Below are 19,265 nucleotides of genomic sequence, written 5' to 3'. Positions count from 1 at the left end.
CTACGTCATTGCCCCAGGTTTTGGATTTCTTGCAGGCAGGGCTGGACAAAGGATTGGCCTTGTCTTCATTTAAGATGCAGGTGATGGCGCTGTTATATTTCATCGGACTGGTCCGTGGTAAGAACCTGGCTGTGCATCAGTACGTTGTCTGTTTTTTGACTTCCGGTGTGGCCCACTGCTCCTCCTTGTATTGTCTGTGTTGGTTTCTGTTCTTTTTGAGCCTTTATTGCTCTGTGCGCTGAAGGATTTGATCTTAACAGCAGTGTTCGTGGTGGCCCAGTCTTCGGCTCACAGGATTTCTGAGTTGCAGGCCCTTTCATGTCAGGAGCCCTTTCTTCTGTTCCTTCAGAATAAAGTGGAGCTCTGGTTGGTTCCTTCTTTTCTTCCTAAGGTGGTATTGGCGTTTCATGTCATTCAGTTGGTCTCCCTGCCTGTGCTGGGTGACCAGGCTGGTTCGGAGGAGCAATGGCGGTTGCATTGGATGTGTGTTGGGTTCGCCGGCAGTTCATACGCTTTACTTAGGATTTCCGATGATCTGATCATCATTTTGTTCTCTTTGGTGGCCATCGGAAGGGGGAAGCGGCTTCCTATGCTGCTATTGTTTGTTGGATCAAGGAGGCAGTCATGTTCACTTATTTGCTTAAGGGCAGTCCAATTCTGGTCTTTGCAAGTGCGTCCAACTCGTGTTCAGGTGACCTTATGAGCAGAGCATTCCTTGGTGTCTCCACTGGACATCTGCAAGGCAGCAGTGTGGTCTTTGTTACGTTCCTTTGCCCATCATAGATTGGATGTGCACGTGTGGCAGGATGCGGTGTTTGGATCTAGAGTGTTGGAAGCAGGACTTCCCGGATCCCTCCCATGATGGTGCTTCCTATCTGTGACAGTCTAGAGTGACTAAAGGAAAGTAAATTAGCAGGTAAGACCTAATCTCTCCTTCTATAGCGTTCCTCTAGATCATCAAAGAGCCTGCTCAGCTGTATTCTGTCTCTGGAGTATGTGTGTTGACTGTGTTCTTTGTGGGTCAGCTTAGTTTTGGGTGCCGGTGCAGAGTTGGTGGTTGGCTTTGTCTGAGTTAGCAGTCTTTCTCCTCAGTACAGTATTAGAAGAAGCAAGAAACCAGGCGCATGTTTAAAAAAAATTTTTTTTTCAAGAAGAACATGGGACATGGGGTCAGGTTGGTTTGGTGACCCTTTTAGCACTGGGATCCTCCCAGCGCTGGGAAGCAGCAGCAGATGGTATTGGGCCCTGTTGGCCCTGTTCCAGTTGTGGTTCTACTAGGGGGGTTGGGGGTATGTTATTTCTTTTCTCTCCTCTTCAGTAGTTCTACTTGGGCTATTCGTACACTGATTTTCAGAGGACCGCATAGCTCACTTATACCTATGTCTGAAACTCAGTGGTTCTCAGTCTCCATCTGCTGGTAGGATTGCATAACCCATCTGTGACAGTTTAGAGGGACTAAAAGAAAGTAAATTATCAGGTAAGACCTAATTTCTTCTTTTATTTTGTCTCAATCGGGATGTGCTCTATTGAATCCATCACATAAAACTTGTACTTGGAGGCTCGTTTTTAAAGCACATAGACTTACAAAGTTACATAGGATACGATGGGGCTCATATTCAAAGCTCTTAGACTTACAAAGTCCCACAAGTTACTATGTAACTTTGTAAGTCTATGTGCTTTGAAAATGAGTACCTTGGCCCTCCAAGGAATGATTTTCGTTGGCAAGGCAACAATCTATTATAGATTTTCAGTCCTTTTATATTTTCATTCGTATTCAAACATTTATAAAATCTCATTGCTTTAAATGCATCTATAACAAGAAACTAATATTTAAAAGAAGAGAACACTGGAATTTAATTATTTGGTACTCTGACCCTGTGAGAGAGAGAGAGGTTATAGTCATTGATGTTGAGCACCAAGACAACGGAAGATTTAAGATATGTTTGGCGTTAATGAACTGGAGAGGGTCATTATGACCATAAATAGGCAAGGTCAATGTGAAGAACAGTGAGTTTAGCTCAGGGCTATGGTCAGAGATTGAGATACAGTTTATGGTATCTTGAGGGATTCATAAAACCATTAATTTAAATATAGTGTGTAATTGATGGGTTCTGATGAATAGAATGAACCATGCCATAGCGTCCCACGGATCAATCCAGAGACTTACGGGTTATGCCCATATACCAGTAGGTCGAGAGAGAATGCCAGAGCTCTGTCATATAGGACCCTGTGCAGCAGCCTCACTTTCAGCAGATGGACATATCTTGTGCAGCTCTGTATTGGTGCTGGGTCCTGGCCTAGTTCTTAGGTGCAGTTGAGCATAGGGGTTGAGATGACCTGCACAAGCTTTGGGGTACACCTAGTGGCACTAGGTCCATCCTCCTTTCCCCCGTCTCCCTTTTTGCTGTGCTGCCTTTCCTCTGTAAGTTAGAAATCTCCTGCCTCGAGAGAAAAAAAGGGTTTCAGAGGCTGATATAAAATTGAAGGAGCCAGCATTGAAGCATGATCACAAGCACCACAAACTCCCAACACTGCTCGCCAGCCCCCACACCAGGAGCAGCCATCATACAAGGTAGGTTGTACTCACAGTTATGTTGGCACAGGAGGCAGAGCAGGAATGCAACCAGGACGCACTGATTGGGGGGTGGATTCACATGCTATTCCATTTTCTCCCGATTTCATGTTTTAATGTACAAAGCCTACCTCCTTAAGAGGCCTCAGACGGTTTAAGCCCCCTTGAATCCTCTGTGTCTTAGCAGCCTAAGTGGACATATTTGGACCTCCTGAGGGAGGTTGATGAGCTATTTCTGCCATTCGATCAGGGGTCAGAGAGTCTCCTCTCAGGGGCCTCTGGCTGCTTCCTTTTGGACCCATTGGAGGAAGGGGAGCGCCCTCCTGATGAGGGTGGCGATCCCACTGCAGCTTGGCTGTTCATGAAGGAGGAATTGGCCTAGCTGATAGCCAGGTTGTTGGAGGTTCTTAATATATCTTCACCTGAACCTCTCTCTTCTTAGGCTACTGCTTATCCCATGATGTCGTGGACCTCCTTTCATTTCATGCTTCTATAAAGGTCTCTATTTCAGTTCAGTGGGACACCCCTGAAGTGGGACTGTGAGTGGCATGGGCAATGGCTAGGCTGTACCCACTACCTACGGAGGAGTTGGAGTCTTTGCAGCTGCCTAGAGTGGACTCTTTGATCACCACGGTTATGAAGAAGATTACCTTGCCTGTGGAGGGCGGCATGGTCCTTAAGGATGTACAAAATAAGATGTTGGCATCCTCCATTAAGCTGTCCTTTGTGATGGCTGCTCTGTGGTTACAGGCTACGGTTTGTGGCTCTTATGCGACCCGTGCTTTAAGTTGGGTCCAGAAGTCTTCTTTGGCCGAGGATTTGATTCAGTTCTCTGCCTTTGTTGGAGGTCGGGCTGGCCTATTTGGCAGGTTTGCTGTATGACCCCTTGTGGGCTTCCTCTACGTGCTCCTTGTCCTCCTTGGAACTTCAGCTTGGTCCTTAATGCCCTTCAAAGGGCTCCCTTCAAGCCATATAGAGAGAGGCTATGGTTCAAGACATCACCTTAAAGATGTTTTTTCTCATGATGGTCTCTTCATTCAGGAGCAACAAAACACCAAGGTGGATAAGAACAACAATGTCCCACAAATGATCTCAGGTGCAGAATAGGAGTGGGAACAGAACCAGGCTCTTTAGAAACCAGACCAGAGATGTCCAAAATTTGAAGTTAAATTTATTAGGTACCCTGTTTCGGCCCTGGAAGTGCCTTCTTCAGGAGTCTGGATAATTTGTCTAAGGGGGTTAGTGGACAATACATACAGGATAGAGTCTCTTGTGAGTAAATGTTCCAGTCTTGAAAAAGACCTTTTTATTTACAGTAGAAAGTATGGCTACTAGATGCCACTAGTTAATCGTCTAGTAGCCATAACTTTAAATTTTGGACGTCTCCCTTCTGGTTTCTAAAGAACCTGGTTCTGTTCCCATGTCTCTTCTGCTCTCTTCAGCCAGGCATATCTCTGAGCTGCAGACCTAGTCTTGCAGGGATCCATTTCTTTCCTTTACGGAAGCAGGTATGTCTCTTCGTACTGTACCTTCGTTTCTACCAAAGTTTATTTTGGCTTTCCATATAAACCATCTGTTGTACCTTCCTTCAAGAGGGAAGACTGCCCGGCAGACTTTACCGCCTTGTGCTTCCTGGTTATCCATCGTGTGGTCTTCCAGTAACTAGAGGTTTCTAATGAGTTCTGCCACTCAGATCATTTGTTTGTGCTCTTTGGAGGGCCTAAGAAGGGTAAAGGAGCCTCTAAATCGACTATTGCATGGTGGATTAGAGAGTCCATTTCATCTGCATATATTCTTCGGGCAAGCAGCCCCTGGGTGCCTTGAAGGTGGACTCCTGGGCAGAGACTTGGTCCTCTTCATTGGATGACATTTGTTGGTGTGCTACTTGGTCCTCTCTGCATACATTTTCCAGACATTGTTAACTGGATATTGCAGCCAGATTGGAGGTATCCTTTGAGCTGCAGTCCTTTCTGCTGGTGTTTCCAGCACTCACCCTAATTGATTGCTTTGCTACAACCTACTTGTCTCTGGGTTCATCTACTTGATGAAAAAGAAGGAAAAATTATGTCTTACCTGATAATTTTCTTTCCTTGACTCATAGTGGATGAATCCAGAGGCCCACCCTAAGTGATTGCCTTTCTAGTTTTTTTCAGCTGATTTGGCCATTTAGGTTTGTTGCTGTTAGTTTTCACAGGGTTTAATTGTTTCTTGGGTTATTTTGGTTGTGAGGAAGGAAAGGGCCATGATATGTGTATCCTTCTGCTTTGTTATTGAAAATACTGACTAAGCAGGCTGCATACTTTGCACTATGTCTAAAGTCTTCATTGAGATCTTATATTGGAGCACACTTGAAATCTACCAGTAATTTTTTTAAAGTTTTATTTCTTTTCTTTATTCATGTATTTTTTTTTTAAGTATGGGCCCCTCCATCGCTGCACATTTCCCCCTTGGCTCTTTAGCCTAAAGGTTAAGGTTGCCAGCTGCCCTCCCCAGTCCTTCCTTTATGAAGGATACTGCCTCCTAACTTTTTCCAGGGCTACAGAGTTAGACCCAGAGTTGGAGAGGGATGACTTTTTTTTCACTTGGGGCCCCTTTTGCCAAGCTATGTTAAAAGGGGCCCTGTGGTGGCATTGGCGCATTGATTTGCCGCATGCCGAGGCCCCCTTTTACCGCGGCAGGTAAAAAGCTTTTTTTTTTTTTTTTAAACGGAAATGGCCATGTGGTAAGTTAAACACTTGCCGCACAGCCATTTCCTTGGGGGAGTCCTTATCGCCACCTATTTAGGAGGTGGTAAGGGCTCCTGCCCTAACCTGGTGGTGACCAGGCAGTGTGAGGCACTGCCCGATTACCACCAGGAAAACCCTGGTGCTAAAGGTACAAAAATATTTTTCAAGTACTGGAAATAATGTTCTATTACATATTGCATGACATTGTAGATAGTATCCCTTGCCATATTTTGTATTGTTTTTGAATATTTTTACTGCTGTAATTGTCTATTGCTCATGCTTGATCTATCCTTATTGTACACCGCCTTGAGTGAATTCCTTCAAAAAGGCGGTAAATAAATCCTAATAAATAAATATCGTCCTATATCAGAGTTCAGTATTGTACTCTACCACCTGCTGGTAGATGGTTATAACCCACGTCTCTGGATTCATCTGCTGTGATTCAAGAAAAAAAATATATCAGGTAAGATATAATTTTTCCATCAGATGTGAAAGCTCAGGAGTATTCCTTCCTGACTTCTAGGCCTTTAAAAGGTGGGGGCACAATATGGGAGGAGGGGTGACAGCCAGGAAAGACAAGGTGGGTGAAGTCAAATCAGGTAGAGGATAGAAGTTGGAGGAGAAAGTGAAAGACTAGGAGGAAGAGAGGTGAGGTGAGTAAGGGATGTGTTTCAGGAGCGTTGGATAAGAAGCATACCTGGTACAGTAATAGAATGTTGATTCCCATATTCCAGTGCTACATTTGGTGCTCCATCCTAAAGAGAGTTCTGGATGTTCAAATGATCTTGGGACCACACAAGTCTCTCTCTCTCGAACTCTGTCTCTCGAAAAGACTTAACTACATCAAAAGAACTGGTCTGTGTGCTCCCTGAATCTTGTGTATGACACCACCTTTGGATAATTCTTATTTTGGTTCAATTTAAGCTTCATAACCTGCAGAGCATCAAGTTTTCTTCTGGACCAGTACAGCTGCTGGCACTGGGTGCTGTATAGTATACAGAACAAGTATCAATTGGACTTTTTGTTGTTGATATTTCTGATGAGCATAACTGTAATAAATGGACCTTAAAGCAGCTTTATTAAAATACATCTAGTGTAGTTTGCCATCATCCTGCAGTTGGTTCTAAGCAGCAAGTGAGGGGCTGCATCTTGTTGGTAAGACATAGTTTGATCACCCCTCTATCCTTCATCCCTTTATTCTGTTTTGACAGGTATGTATCCAGTGGATCAGTCAGATCATAGCAACTTGAAAAGTGCTATAGAAAAACTAACTTTGAATGATTCCAGCGTCACAGTGCATCGAGACAGCAGTGCAGCCTTGGGAGCTGGCTGGAGGTGAGGCTTATATCTGGTTTAAAGGAGTAAAGTGATGAGGTGGCCGTGTTAGACCACTTTTAAAGGTAATAAATAGAAGTAAAACAAAACATAGAAAAGAAAATAAGGTGATACATTTTTTTTTATTGGACTAACTTAATACATGTTTGATTAGCTTTCAAAGGTAACCCTTCTTCAGATCAGAAATAAGCAAATGTTGACAAATATCAGAATATGTAAGTGAAACACAAAAGCATTCCAATGACAGTCTCACAGGAAGAGGGTTGGTTGGGTGGGTTAGGTGAGAAACAGGGGAAGCTGGGTGGGTGAGAGACAGGGAGAGGTGGACTGCTGAAAACAAAGGAGTACAATTTTATGGTTTATAATGGGCTAGAAAACCCAGATCTTTAAGTACTGCCTGGTGGATGTCAAAATATTTCATCATTTTGACTTCAAAGATCTTATTCCTGGGTTGTCTTAAAGCTTACTTTTAATCTTCTCACTACAAAATCATTTATCATATCTACCCTCAATCGACTCTTCTCCAAGCTTAAGAACCCTAGCCTCTTTAGCCTTTCCTCATAGGGATGTTGTCCCATCCCTTTTATCATTTTCGCTGTCCTTTTCTGTTCCTTTTCTAATTCCGCTCTATCTTTTTTTTGAGATGCGGTGACTAAAACTGCACACAATATTCGAGGTGCGGTCGCAGCATGGAGTAATACAAAGGCATTATAACATTCTCATTTTTGTTTTACATTCCTTTCCTAATAATTCCTAACATTCTATTTGCTTTCTTAGCCTCCACTTGACACTGAGTAGAGGGTTTCAACATATTAACGATGACACCTAGATCCTTTTCCTGGGTGGTGACTCCTAATGTGGAACCTTACATCATGTAGCTATAATTTAGGTTCCTCTTTTCTACATGCATCACTTTTTTTTTTTTTGTTACATTTGTACCCCGCGCTTTTCCCACTCATGGCAGGCTTAATGCGGCAGGCAATGGAGGGTTAAGTGACTTGCCCAGAGTCACAAGGAGCTGCCTGTGCCGGGAATCAAACTCAGTTCCTCAGTTCCCCAGAACCAAAGTCCACCACCCTAACCACTAGGCCACTCCTACACTCTATGAATTCCAGGTCTTTTGGCAATAAGTTTCATAGCTGGGTACATATTCAGGAGAAGCTGGAGGCGTATATTGATTTGTATTTCAGACCTTTACAATTGAGGTTGCGGGGTGGCAGATTTAAGAGTGATGTCAGGAAATTCTTTTCACGGAGAGGGTGGTTGGTGCCTGGAACGCCCTCCCCAAGGGAGGTAGTGGGGGAAAAAAATGACAATTAGAAAAGGCGTAGGATGAACACAGAGTATCTCTAATTAGAAAATGAATAGTATAAAAAAATTAAATGTTTGTGTGTTTGCATGTCGAGTAGTGCTTATGATGGTGGCTCTGGCTGTGGAAAAAAAAATCAAGCTTGTACGGTGTGGGTCCTATTGATGGCAAACCAGTTTAGAATGGGCTCGAGGGAGCTTCGATGGAAACTCCAGTAATTTGGAATATAACTACAGGGCCAGGCAGACTTTTATAGTCTGTGTCCTGCAAATCAAAAGATGGATTTGGATAGACTGGAGTGGGCTTCCACAGCAACTTCAGTGGTTGGAACCTAAGGGCAGGGTCGAGCGGACTTCTACAGTCTTAAGTCCCAGAAATGCCAAGAGAGACCATGATCAATTATTTTATATCAATCATGACTAGATAATGAGTGTGATTGTTGGGCAGACTGGATGGACCATTGAGGTCTTTATCTGCAATCAGTTACTATGTTACCATGATAGCTCTTGCAAATGATATGAAAAAGCAGATTAAGAAAAATCAGATTTTGTGTTTTTATCCCTGCAACTTTTTCTCATAAAGTTAGGTTAAATTGCAAATTCATTTTTTATAATAATTAATACATTAATGTAATAAACTTTAAGGGGATAATTTCATAATGAAAACACATAGGTAGATTAAACGTATGCAAGCTTTTGTGTGGTCTGTCACATTTTCAAAAACAAAGTCTCAGGAAAACTAAACTTAGATTTACACCTATTTGAGGTACACACATTTTCTGGATTAAATTGCATGCACTTGTTTGCATTTTCACCCAGTACTTGTGTACTTGCAAACCCCCTGCTACATGCTGCCCTCAGGCATGCCTCTTCAAATAGCAAGTAACCTTGAATGTATACAAGCTGTACACCCACAAACCTAGGGGTCCTTTTACTAAGGTGCGCTGAAAAATGGTCTGCGATAGTGTAGACGCGTGTTTTGTGCGCATGCAGAATTATTTTTTTAGCACACCTACAAAAAATGCCTTTTTAAATTTTTGCCGAAAATGGATGTGCGGCAAAATGAAAATTGCCGCAGGTCCATTTTGGGTCTGAGACCTTACCGCAAGCCATTGACCTAGCAGTAAGGTCTCACGCGGTAACCGGGCGGTAATGTCTACACGGGCCAGAAAATAAAAAATATTTTTCAGATGCGCGTAGCGGGCACGTGCCAAAATTGAAATTACTGCAAGGGTCACGTGGTAACTCCAAATTGGCGCGCGTTGGGCGTGCATAGGTGCCTACGCAGGTTAGTAAAAGGGCCCCTTACAAAACTGTCATTTCTACACAAAGAACTGCTTTAAACAGGGAAATGGCTTTGAATCTTTGCTGGATTTAAATTGACTTTTGTAATAAGTATAACTATTTACTCTTGTGTTATACTTATTTCATCAAAAAAGATAATTGAAGGGACGCATCTGGTATGCCTAGAAATAGGGGGGGGGGGGGGGGGGGGGGAATGTCCTCACCTAGTTGTGAATGAAATCTTATGGTTCTTTATTTTATGTATTTTTGTGGGTATGTTTGGCTATAAATACATAAAGTTTTTTTCTTTTCACCTTCCCATGTATTACCACACAAAGGGGCCCTTTTACTAAGCTGCGTAGGCTCCTACGCTTGCCCAACATGCTCCAGTTTGGAACTATCGCCTGGCTACCACGTGACCTGGGCGGTAATTTCATTTTTTATGTGCTCTGGAAAATATATTTTATTTTCCGGCACACAGCGCTAACCAGGCAGTAATTGGCATTGTACACGTGTTGACGATTACCACTTGTTTAACGCGTGAGACCTTACCGCTAAGTGAATGGGTGGTGGTAAGGTCTCAGACCCAAAATGGATGTGTGCCAATTTTCATTTTGCCGCAAGTCCATTTTTGTCCCGTCCCTCCCCCCCCCCCCCCCACCCCAAAAAACCCCATTTTTTACAGGCGTGCACATCCAAATCACATGCCTACACTAGTGCAGGCCATTTTTCAGTGCACCTTACTAAAAGGACCCCAAAGATAGCTGTTAGAAAATTAGAAGATTGGAGATAATGGGTTTCTTCTCTTATTTCCGCCAAACAAGCTAAATAATATAGCAGTAAAAAAAAAAAAAAGTGGACTATGATAGTGTTGGGCGCCTGTTGGGCTATTTTTCTTACCATGGCTGGGAAAAGGGGCTTTTTTTAATGGGCCGGGAAATAGGTGTGCGCTGAAATTAAAAGTGGGCCTATTTACGGCCTGAGCCCTTACCGCCACCCATTGACTTAGTGGTAAGGGCTCACGCACAATAACCATGCAACGTGCACCAACTGCTGATTACCGCCAGGAATACCCCCACCACCCGCAGTAGAAAATAGAAAAATATTTTCTACCGCAGGATTTGGCGTGCGCCAAACTTAATTTTTGCCAGAGCCACGCTAGCCCGGCGGTAGTGCTGATTTGGCATGTGCTATCTGCACGTTAGCCCTCCTGTGCCTTTGTAAAAGTGCCCCTTAATGAATAAAAAAAGACAGTATGTTAAGAAATGGAGATATATAACAAAATGTTTTGGTTTGTTTTTGTTTCAGGTTGGGCTTTCTGGGTCTTTTACACATGGAAGTATTTAATCAGCGTTTGGAGCAGGAGTACAATGCATCAGTCATCATGACTGCACCTACTGTTCCATACAAGGCTGTTCTTTCTTCAGCAAAACTGATAAAGGTACTTTGCTTATGATGGACCTATTTAATGGAGCTTGAAACGAACAGCAGCCTTAACCCAATTCTCTTGTAAACATACAAACAACCCCCACACTGTAAGCCCTTGCCTGGGATTATAACAAATTTAAGTCTTCTCAGAAAATCATTTTTATATGTAACACATGTTCTGTGTGTGATGTCTGTGTAATAGCATATGACTTCATATTGATCTTATCTTGTGTGTAGCTGTACTCTTTTGCAATGAAATGGTAATCAGGTTACATGAGCTGGGATTGTTTTCTTCCCTCCTCTTCTACATGTATTTATCCACAAATGAGATATTTGTAGTCTCCTTTAGATAAATGATGTGATGAGAAGAATCTTGATTATCATATGCGGCATTCAATCAGTATCAGAACATCTTTACTGCTGCAGTTACTGGCTTATAGTTCTTTGCGCATGTAAAAAAAATAATTTTCTAAATATCATGCCTATTATGCTCAATTTTTTTCTGTATCTCACTTATGCAGTTGCCCTGTTTACATGCATTCCCCTCCCAGTATAAGAGGGTAAAATTTAGTTCTGTAAATAAAATTGGTTCAGCCCTTTCTTTAAGGAGGTCACGAGCCCTAGTTCAGAAACACGCTTAGTTCCACCGTATGCTATGAGTTTATCTGTTGGGCAGACTGGACGGACCTTGCAGATCTTTATCTGTCGGCATCTACTGTGTATATATTGCTATGTATGTTACTTCAGCTATGCAGCAGGATCCCGGATCTGGGATCTCCTGAGTCTAGAGTTTTAACACCATCTTTTAGGCCAATTCTCAACTGCTGCTTTAATAAATAGTTGCTCATGGGGTGTCCAGGGGATGCAATGGAGAGAATATGTATGAGGCAGTGGCTCATAGAATTGCATTTTACAGTGCTGCTTATGCTTTAGTTGCTCCCTCCCGTTCTCCAGTATTAGATACTGTACGTTCATCATATGTACAGATTCTTTTAAACTGTCAAAACTAGTGCAGAGAAATCTGGAACAGGAAATGGCTTCCATAGAAATGGCAGCAGTAGACACAGATGAGTGAGATAGAAATGCATCATCAGATGAAACTATGTTAAAGACAATCAAATATTGTAGTAACATAGTAAATGACAGCACAGAAAGACCAGTTTAGTCCATCTAGTCCACCCAAGTGATTGGGGTTGTAACTGCCCCTCTGTGCAGTATCTACCTCCCCCCCCCCCCCGTGTCTTTGTTTAGGGTTGTCCCATGAAAGTTCTCTCCCCCCCCCCCAAATTCCTTTTATGAAGTGCATAATGTTATTTAACTTTTGATTTAGATAGGAATACTTAACACTTGGATTCCATCCCCTTGTCATTTAGGGATCCTTTTGTGTTTAACCCACCATTTTTGAATTCCATTACTGTTTTGGTCTTCACCTGCTTCCACCAAGAGGGCATTTCAAGTGTCCGCCATCCTTTCTATGAAAAAATATTTCCTGATGTTGCTTTTAAGTTTACCTCCCTTCAACTGTATTTCATGTTCTCTGTTTCTATGGTTTCTCCTTCTTTGAAAAAGATCCATTTGCTCATTTAACATCTTTTGTGTATATAAACATCCGTATCATGTCTCCTCTTCCCTCCTCTCCTATGTGGTGTGCATATTTAGGTTTTCTCAAATGTCCTCTGGCACAGACCTCATACCATTTTGGTCACTTTCCTTTAGATTGTTTCCAGTCTCTTTATATCTTTAGTTAAATACAGCCTCTAAAACTGACAAAGTACTCCAAGTAAGGCCTCATCTAAAATCTGTACATTAGTATTATGCTCTTCTCTTTGTAGCCTTGCATTCTTTTGGCTTTGAATACCACTTTGTCACATGTTTTGCAATCTTTTATTCCCCCTATCACATACAACTCCTTTGGATTCCTGTACCCCAAATCCATCATTCTGTACTTTCTCACTTCATATCACTCTATGAAGGCCTTTCTGGTTGGAATTGCAGTAGGTATCAATGAAAGTAAGATATTTCACATATGAAAACACATTTTACAAAATATTTAATACAAGGATCAGTGATAGTGAAGTGAATTTCATCCTTGGAAGATACCAACATGACAAGTGCACCTTGGTGTAACAGAATGATTGAATTAATTATTCTAACTTATATCAGATCAACTCCTGGACTAAAGGCAGGTCTTGGCAGGATAAGGTGAGAATTGTCAGAGGTCTGAATGGAGACAAATTGGAGATACTAAAAATCTGTACTGTAAAAGATTTTGGAAGAGATCTTGGATATCTAGGGTCACCAAGACAGGTTTGGAAGGCTTTTTCTATAGCAGAGAAATAAATGGCAGTGTCTAACAGATTACATGCTATCGACTGTAGCAGACGTCCTCAAAGTACTTGGTTGACCACATGAATAACATTTTGTTTTGCAGGAGTTTGGCAAAGAAGAGGTTACCATTGTCAACCCTACTGAATTTCCCGATAAATCCCAGGTGTCACAATACTTGGAGCCCATGGTTTTAGGAACACTTATAACACCCGAAGAATATGTTGGAAAGATAATTACTTTATGTCAGGTTTGTGGACATTGTGTGGTCAATACCCATCTATCTATGTTCAGTTACTATACTGATAGTAACAAGCTGAAAACGGGTTTAGCTGCCTCAATACTGTCCACAGAGTAAGAAAGTAGAATAAGGCAGGGTACCATGAAATTATCTGTATAGAGGGTAATTTTATAACAGATTGCCTAGATTGAGAGGGCAAGAATGCACCCATTTGTAGCCTGTTTTATAAGGACATATAGAGGGGCATAAACGGCGCCGGCGAAATCAATCGCCGGCGATCTATTTTGGCGGCGCCCTGACAGCTGGCCGGAACCGTATTATCGAAAAAGATGGCCGGCCAACTTTTATTTCGATAATACGGTTGGGGCCGGCCAAATGCCACAGATCGCCGGGTTTGAGATGGCCGACTTTGTTTTTCAGCGATAATGGAAACTGGAACCGGCCATCTCAAACCGGCCAAATCCAAGGCATTTGGCTGTGGGAGGGGCCAGCATTCGTAGTGCACTGGTACTTCTGGATGTTTAGATCTTGCTGATCAGTTATGTTATGACTTACTTGTTCAGGAGTGCTGTATTTTGTGATACTGTTTGAGAAATGTTCAAGAAAGACTTCATACAAATGAAAAAAGTCCCTGCCATGCATTTTCCCTTGATGGCCGTCCCTGACGTGCACTTCTCTTAATAGCCGTCTTTCTCTTGATGGCCGTCTTTCTCTCTGAAAGTGCACTTCTCTTAATGGCTGTCTTTCTCCCTGAACAGGGAAATCAAAAGTTTTTGCACACTTCTTTTTTTGTAGTAACAGTGGGATTTGAACCAGCCACCTCTGCATTACAAGACCAGTGATGTAACCACTTGGCCACAGCTCCACTTACTTGGGTGCCTCTCCCTTTTGATTATACTCCTCCAGGTCTCTCTCAGCCACTCACAGACAGCTTAATGCACTGTGATTGGCTGAGAGAGACCTGAAGGGGTATAATCAAAAGGGAGAGACAGCCAAGTAAGTGGAGCTGTGGCAGAGGTGGCTGGTTCAAATCCCACTATTACTACTAAAAAAAACTGTGAGCAAAAACTGTTTTGATTTCCCTGTTTGGGGAGAAAGCCGGCCATTAAGAGAAGTGCACTTTCGAAGAGAAAGACGGCCATCAAGAGAAAGACTGCTATTAAGGGAAGTGCACGTCAGGGACAGCCATCAAGGGAAAATGAACGGCAGGGACTTTTTTAATTTGTATGAAGTCTTTCTTGAACATTTCTCAAAACAGTATCACAAAATACAGCACTCCAGAACAAGTAAGTTATAACATAACTGATCAGCAAGATCCTTTTTTTTTAATGAGCTGGCCGACTAGCTTGCCCTCCTAGGAAGGAAATGTTTTAAAGTTTTTTTTTTTTTTGGGTGGGAGGGGGTTGGTGACCACTGGAGGAGTAAGGGGAGGTCATCCCCGATTCCTTCCGGTGGTCATCTGGTCAGTTTGGGCATCTTTTTGAGACTTGGTTGTGAAAATAAATAGACCAAGTAAAACCGGCCAAATGCTCGTCATCGCCGGTTTTCTTTTTTCCATTATCAGCTGAAGCCGACCATCTCGTAAGCACGCCCACATCCCGCCTTCACTACCCTGCCGACACGCCCCCTTGAAGTTTAGCCGCCTCCGCGACGGAATGCCGGCGAGTGTGTCCAAAACTCGGCTTTCGATTATACCGATTTGACCGGTTTTAGGAGATGGCCGGCCATCTCCCGATTTGTGTCGGAAGATCGCCGGCGATCTCTTTCGAAAATAAGCCTGATAGGCACCTGTGAAAAAGTACCAACACAAATCTTGCAGAAATCATACCTAAAATGAACTTGTTAGAAGCAGGTGTAAATGGTCATGTGTAAAATACACCCAAACCATGTCCTATATAATGAAAAGCACCTCCAACGTTCTGAAGCAGACTCCGTAAAAGTGAAGCTTTGAAGGGTTCGTGCTTCTGCTGTATCCATCTCCTGAATTGACGTCACGTACTTCCGGGTTCGTCACAAACAGCAGTGACCAATCATTGGAAGGGAACGCTGCAGAGTTGCCAGGCAACGGACCGCGACGTCACACACAAGAGGGTGACGTCGTCCCTCCCTCTCTTCCAGTTCCAGCACCCCTCCCTCTGAATTTTAGAAGTCATCTTCACTTACAAAGTCGGGGTTACGGCGGCCGTCAGCAGCGGTAAAAGGCGTGCAGGCTCGGCCCTTCTCTCTCTCTCAGCTCTGGTCCCGCCCTTGCGGAAACAGGAAATGAGGGCGGGACCAGAGCTGAGAGAGAGAGAAGGGCCGAGCCTGCACGCCTTTTACCGCTGCTGACGGCCGCCGTAACCCCGACTTTGTAAGTGAAGATGACTTCTAAAATTCAGAGGGAGGGGTGCTGGAACTGGAAGGGAGGGAGGGATGACAACCCTGGAACTCGGAGGGATGGAGGGGGACGACCCTGGAACCCGGAGGGAGGGAGGGGGAACGACCCTGAAACTCGGAGGGAGGGAGGGGGAACGACCCTGGAACTCGGAGGGAGGGAGGCCCCATGGCGCACACTCTCATTCTCACACACACACTCTCTCACAGACACACTCACATGCAGTCTCACTCTCTGTCACACACACACGCACAGTCACTCTCACACACACTCTCTCAAACATACACACTCCGAGGAAAACCTTGCTAGCGCCCGTTTCATTTGAGTCAGAAACGGGCCTTTTTTACTAGTATTTTATAAAGTGCACATGTGAATTGTGACTTTGCTCATAGTCTACCTTAAATCCACCAATGGACATCCCTGTACTTGTCATACATTCGCATACATTTACATGGGGGTAATTTTATAAGTGATATTTTACATTTACATATACATGAAAATGTCATCAAAATTTCTTCCAAAATGGTGATATTCAGCCGCCATATGGATAATTTATACATTTAGTTCAGGCCTGTGTTATTGTTTAATTTAAACTGTGCACTGCCACTGCTGCTGAAAATTACTCCTTATTCTTTCAGAAGGAAGAATTCTCATAGTAATACACTTTCAAACTAGGTGTAGTTTTTTTTTTTCTTTTCCGAGGACAAGCAGGATGTAATGTCCACATTGATGGGTGATGTCATCTGACCTGGCTTGGTAAGTGATCCCCAACATTGTGCACACCTTTCCACCCACTGTCGTCATGTGGGACCAGCTCAGTCTGTTGTTTTCCACAGAGCAATGTGGACATGTTTTTTTTCGTCCCCAACAACTCACATCTCTGACAGTTTTCTATTGCGATTGCATATATTGTGTATTCCTTGTACCAGGCCATTGTCAGTACTCTTCTGTTTTTATTTTCTTAGTTATATTTTTGGGCACTTTTTTTCCTTTCTTTTCTGCAGCCCAGTAGATTGCATCAGGCAACCAGTCAGGGAATTTTTCACTATTGAATCACTTAATTTTGCTTTGACTATGTTTCAAAAAAATCCCCTTTCCTTAAGAAGTGTCCCAGGTGCAAGAGGCCCATGTCCCTCAGGAAGACATGTCAAAGAGGCAGTGAAAGTCAAATGAAACACCACCTGAAGTGCCACTCTAGGAGGGCCAGCAATAAAAGCACCAACAAACACCAATATGGCAACCAGGATAAAATTTATTAGCACTTCGACCCAACACAGCCATGTTTCGGCACCCACCTGCATCAGGGGTAATAAATCTAAAAAATATATATAAAATGCATTAATAAATGATAACACAATTAAAATTATACAAGATACAAAGTAAGGATACATATGAACATAAAGCCAAACTGATGAACTAAATAAAAAAATTAGTCATTGAATTTATATTAAAAAAATTGATGATGTTACTATTAACATACATAGGAGATTCAAAAAAATGTTTATGACAATTTCCAGTGGCTACTAGATGGCACTATAATATGAATTCACTAAACAAAACAAATCCCCTCCGTGTGTGGGTATATTACCATGTGAGTGAGATTCCTCAAATACTAGAGAGAACCCTCTATTGGAGGAAAAAGCCTCAACCAACTCCTTGAAAGCGGATTGAATGTTCCACTAATTTAAAGAGTTCTCGTTGTCGTCACTGGCTCAAAAAACCTCCATGAAGTGTTAAATATATGTGCTTTATGAAATCTTTCACTTAACTTATGTAGGTACACAGCGTCTTCACTCAGCCAATGGCCGACTATGGCCAGAGTTTCGTTTACTGCCTCAGGGTCCGTGGAAACGGAGGAAGGCTCAACAAAACACTGGGACAAAAAATATATATATAAAATAGTGCTTTTATTCATAAAACACATATGAGTTTGTATGTTGCTGTTGTATTAAAAAAAAAAAAAACCTCAGCTGTTGCATAAAAGACTCGACCCATTTTGGGTTTTTTTTCTTTGTAGACTCCTGTGGGTCGAAACATTGTGCTATGTTGAGTTTTTATGCAACAGCTGACCTTAAATATGAAAACAACTTTTTTAAATAAACAGTTATTGAATTACTAGTAAAAAAAGGCCCGTTTCTGTTAGAAATGAAATGGGCGCTAGCAAGGTTTTCCTTGGAGTGTATGTTTCAGAAAGAGCGTGTGTGAGAGATGGAGCTTGTGTGTCAGAGAGAGAATGTGAGAGAGAGAGAGAGACAGAGTGTATGTGTTTGTGCGAGAGAGAGAGTGTGTGAGAGACAGTGTTTGTGTTTCTGTGTGACACTGTGTGAGAGAGAGGGACAAAGACAGTGAGTGTGTGAGTAAGAGTGTATGTGGCAGACAGAGAATAAGTGACTGCGTGTGTGGTGTGAGGAACCCCCTCCCTCTCCCCTGCCCCCTTGCAGCCAGGCATGTGCAGCGACCCTCCTCTCCCCGTGTTCCCCCTGCAGCCACCCTTGTCCAGCATCCCCCTGCAGCCACCCATGTCCAGCATCCCCCTGCAGCCACCCATGCCCATCAACCCTCCTCTCCCCCTGCTGCGTCCTTCCTGTCTCCCCTGCTCCCCCTGCAGCCACCCATGTGGTCTCAGCCCCCCCCCCCCTCAGCATCCCTCCTGTCCCCCTGCAGGCACGCATGTGCAGCGACCCTCCTCTCTCCCCTGTCCCCCCTGCAGCCAGCCATGTCCAGCGACCCTTCTGTCCCCCTGCCCCCCCTGCAGCTACCCATGTCCAGCGACCCTCCTCTCCTGTGCAGCCACCCATGTCTGAGGACACTCCTCTCCTTTTTCCCAGTTCCTCCCCTGTGGCCAGCCATGTCCATCGACCCACCTGTCCCCCCTGATGACCACCAACCCTTCTGCCCCCCTGCCCATCCTGCAGTGTCCGTCCTGTATCCCCTGTCCCCCTTGCAGGCACCCATGTGGTGTGTGGAGCCCCATCCCTATCTCCCTGTTCCCTGCCCCCCCTGCAGCCACCCATGTGCAGTGAGACCCCCCTTCCCCCCCCAAGCCGGCGCATCACCCGACCCCCCCCCCCCACCATGGCACATCACCAAGCCCCCCCCTTAACCCCCTCGCCACCCGCAACCGCTAATACAAACTGTGTCCGGCGGCTGCTGCTTCTGCTATTCAGCAGCAGCAGCCCGTACATAAAGAAAACCAAAAAAAAAAAAATCCTCCTAAAACCATCTCCGTTGAGAAGCATGCGTTTCTCCGGGGTCTTCCGGCAGGGGCACTGACGTTGAGGGTAGAGGAGGAGCGGCTGCAGAGACTTCAGCCAATGTGAGATGGTTCTCCACGGAGGTGCGTTTTAGGAGGTTGTTTTTTTGTTTTCTGTATGTACGGGCTGCTGCTGCTGAATAGAAGCAGCAGCAGCCGCCGGACAGAGTTTGTATTAGTGGTCGCGGGTGGCGAGGCGGTCGATGTGGGGGGGGAGGGGCTTGGTGAGGCGGCGAGGGAGGGGTTGAGTGATGCGGCGAGGAGGGAACTGGAGGTAGGGGCTTTCTGATGCCCCGTTGCACGGGTTGTTGTGGCGATGCGGCGGGGGGGGGGGGCACTTAGAGGTGCACCGTCGAGGCTGTTTGTGTGTGTGTGTATGTGTGTGTGTGTGTGTGTTTCTGTGTGTGTGTTTGTGTGTG

The 19,265-nt window shown here is 44.0% G+C and overlaps 1 protein-coding gene across 1 annotated transcript in view; it reads left to right on the top strand.

The window, feature by feature from the left end:
* Positions 1-19,265, top strand: part of GUF1 (GUF1 homolog, GTPase) — a 127,481-nt gene that overhangs the window by 68,923 nt on the left and 39,293 nt on the right. Inside the window, exons 11-13 of the mRNA XM_030191345.1 lie at positions 6,510-6,633; positions 10,534-10,666; positions 13,085-13,228. Of these exons, the coding sequence (XP_030047205.1) occupies positions 6,510-6,633; positions 10,534-10,666; positions 13,085-13,228 (401 nt within the window). The remainder of the gene's footprint in view (positions 1-6,509; positions 6,634-10,533; positions 10,667-13,084; positions 13,229-19,265) is intronic.

This window comes from Microcaecilia unicolor, chromosome 2, assembly GCF_901765095.1.
Source record: "Microcaecilia unicolor chromosome 2, aMicUni1.1, whole genome shotgun sequence".
Lineage (NCBI taxonomy): Eukaryota > Metazoa > Chordata > Amphibia > Gymnophiona > Siphonopidae > Microcaecilia > Microcaecilia unicolor.
This window is presented reverse-complemented; position numbering and strand designations above follow the sequence as displayed.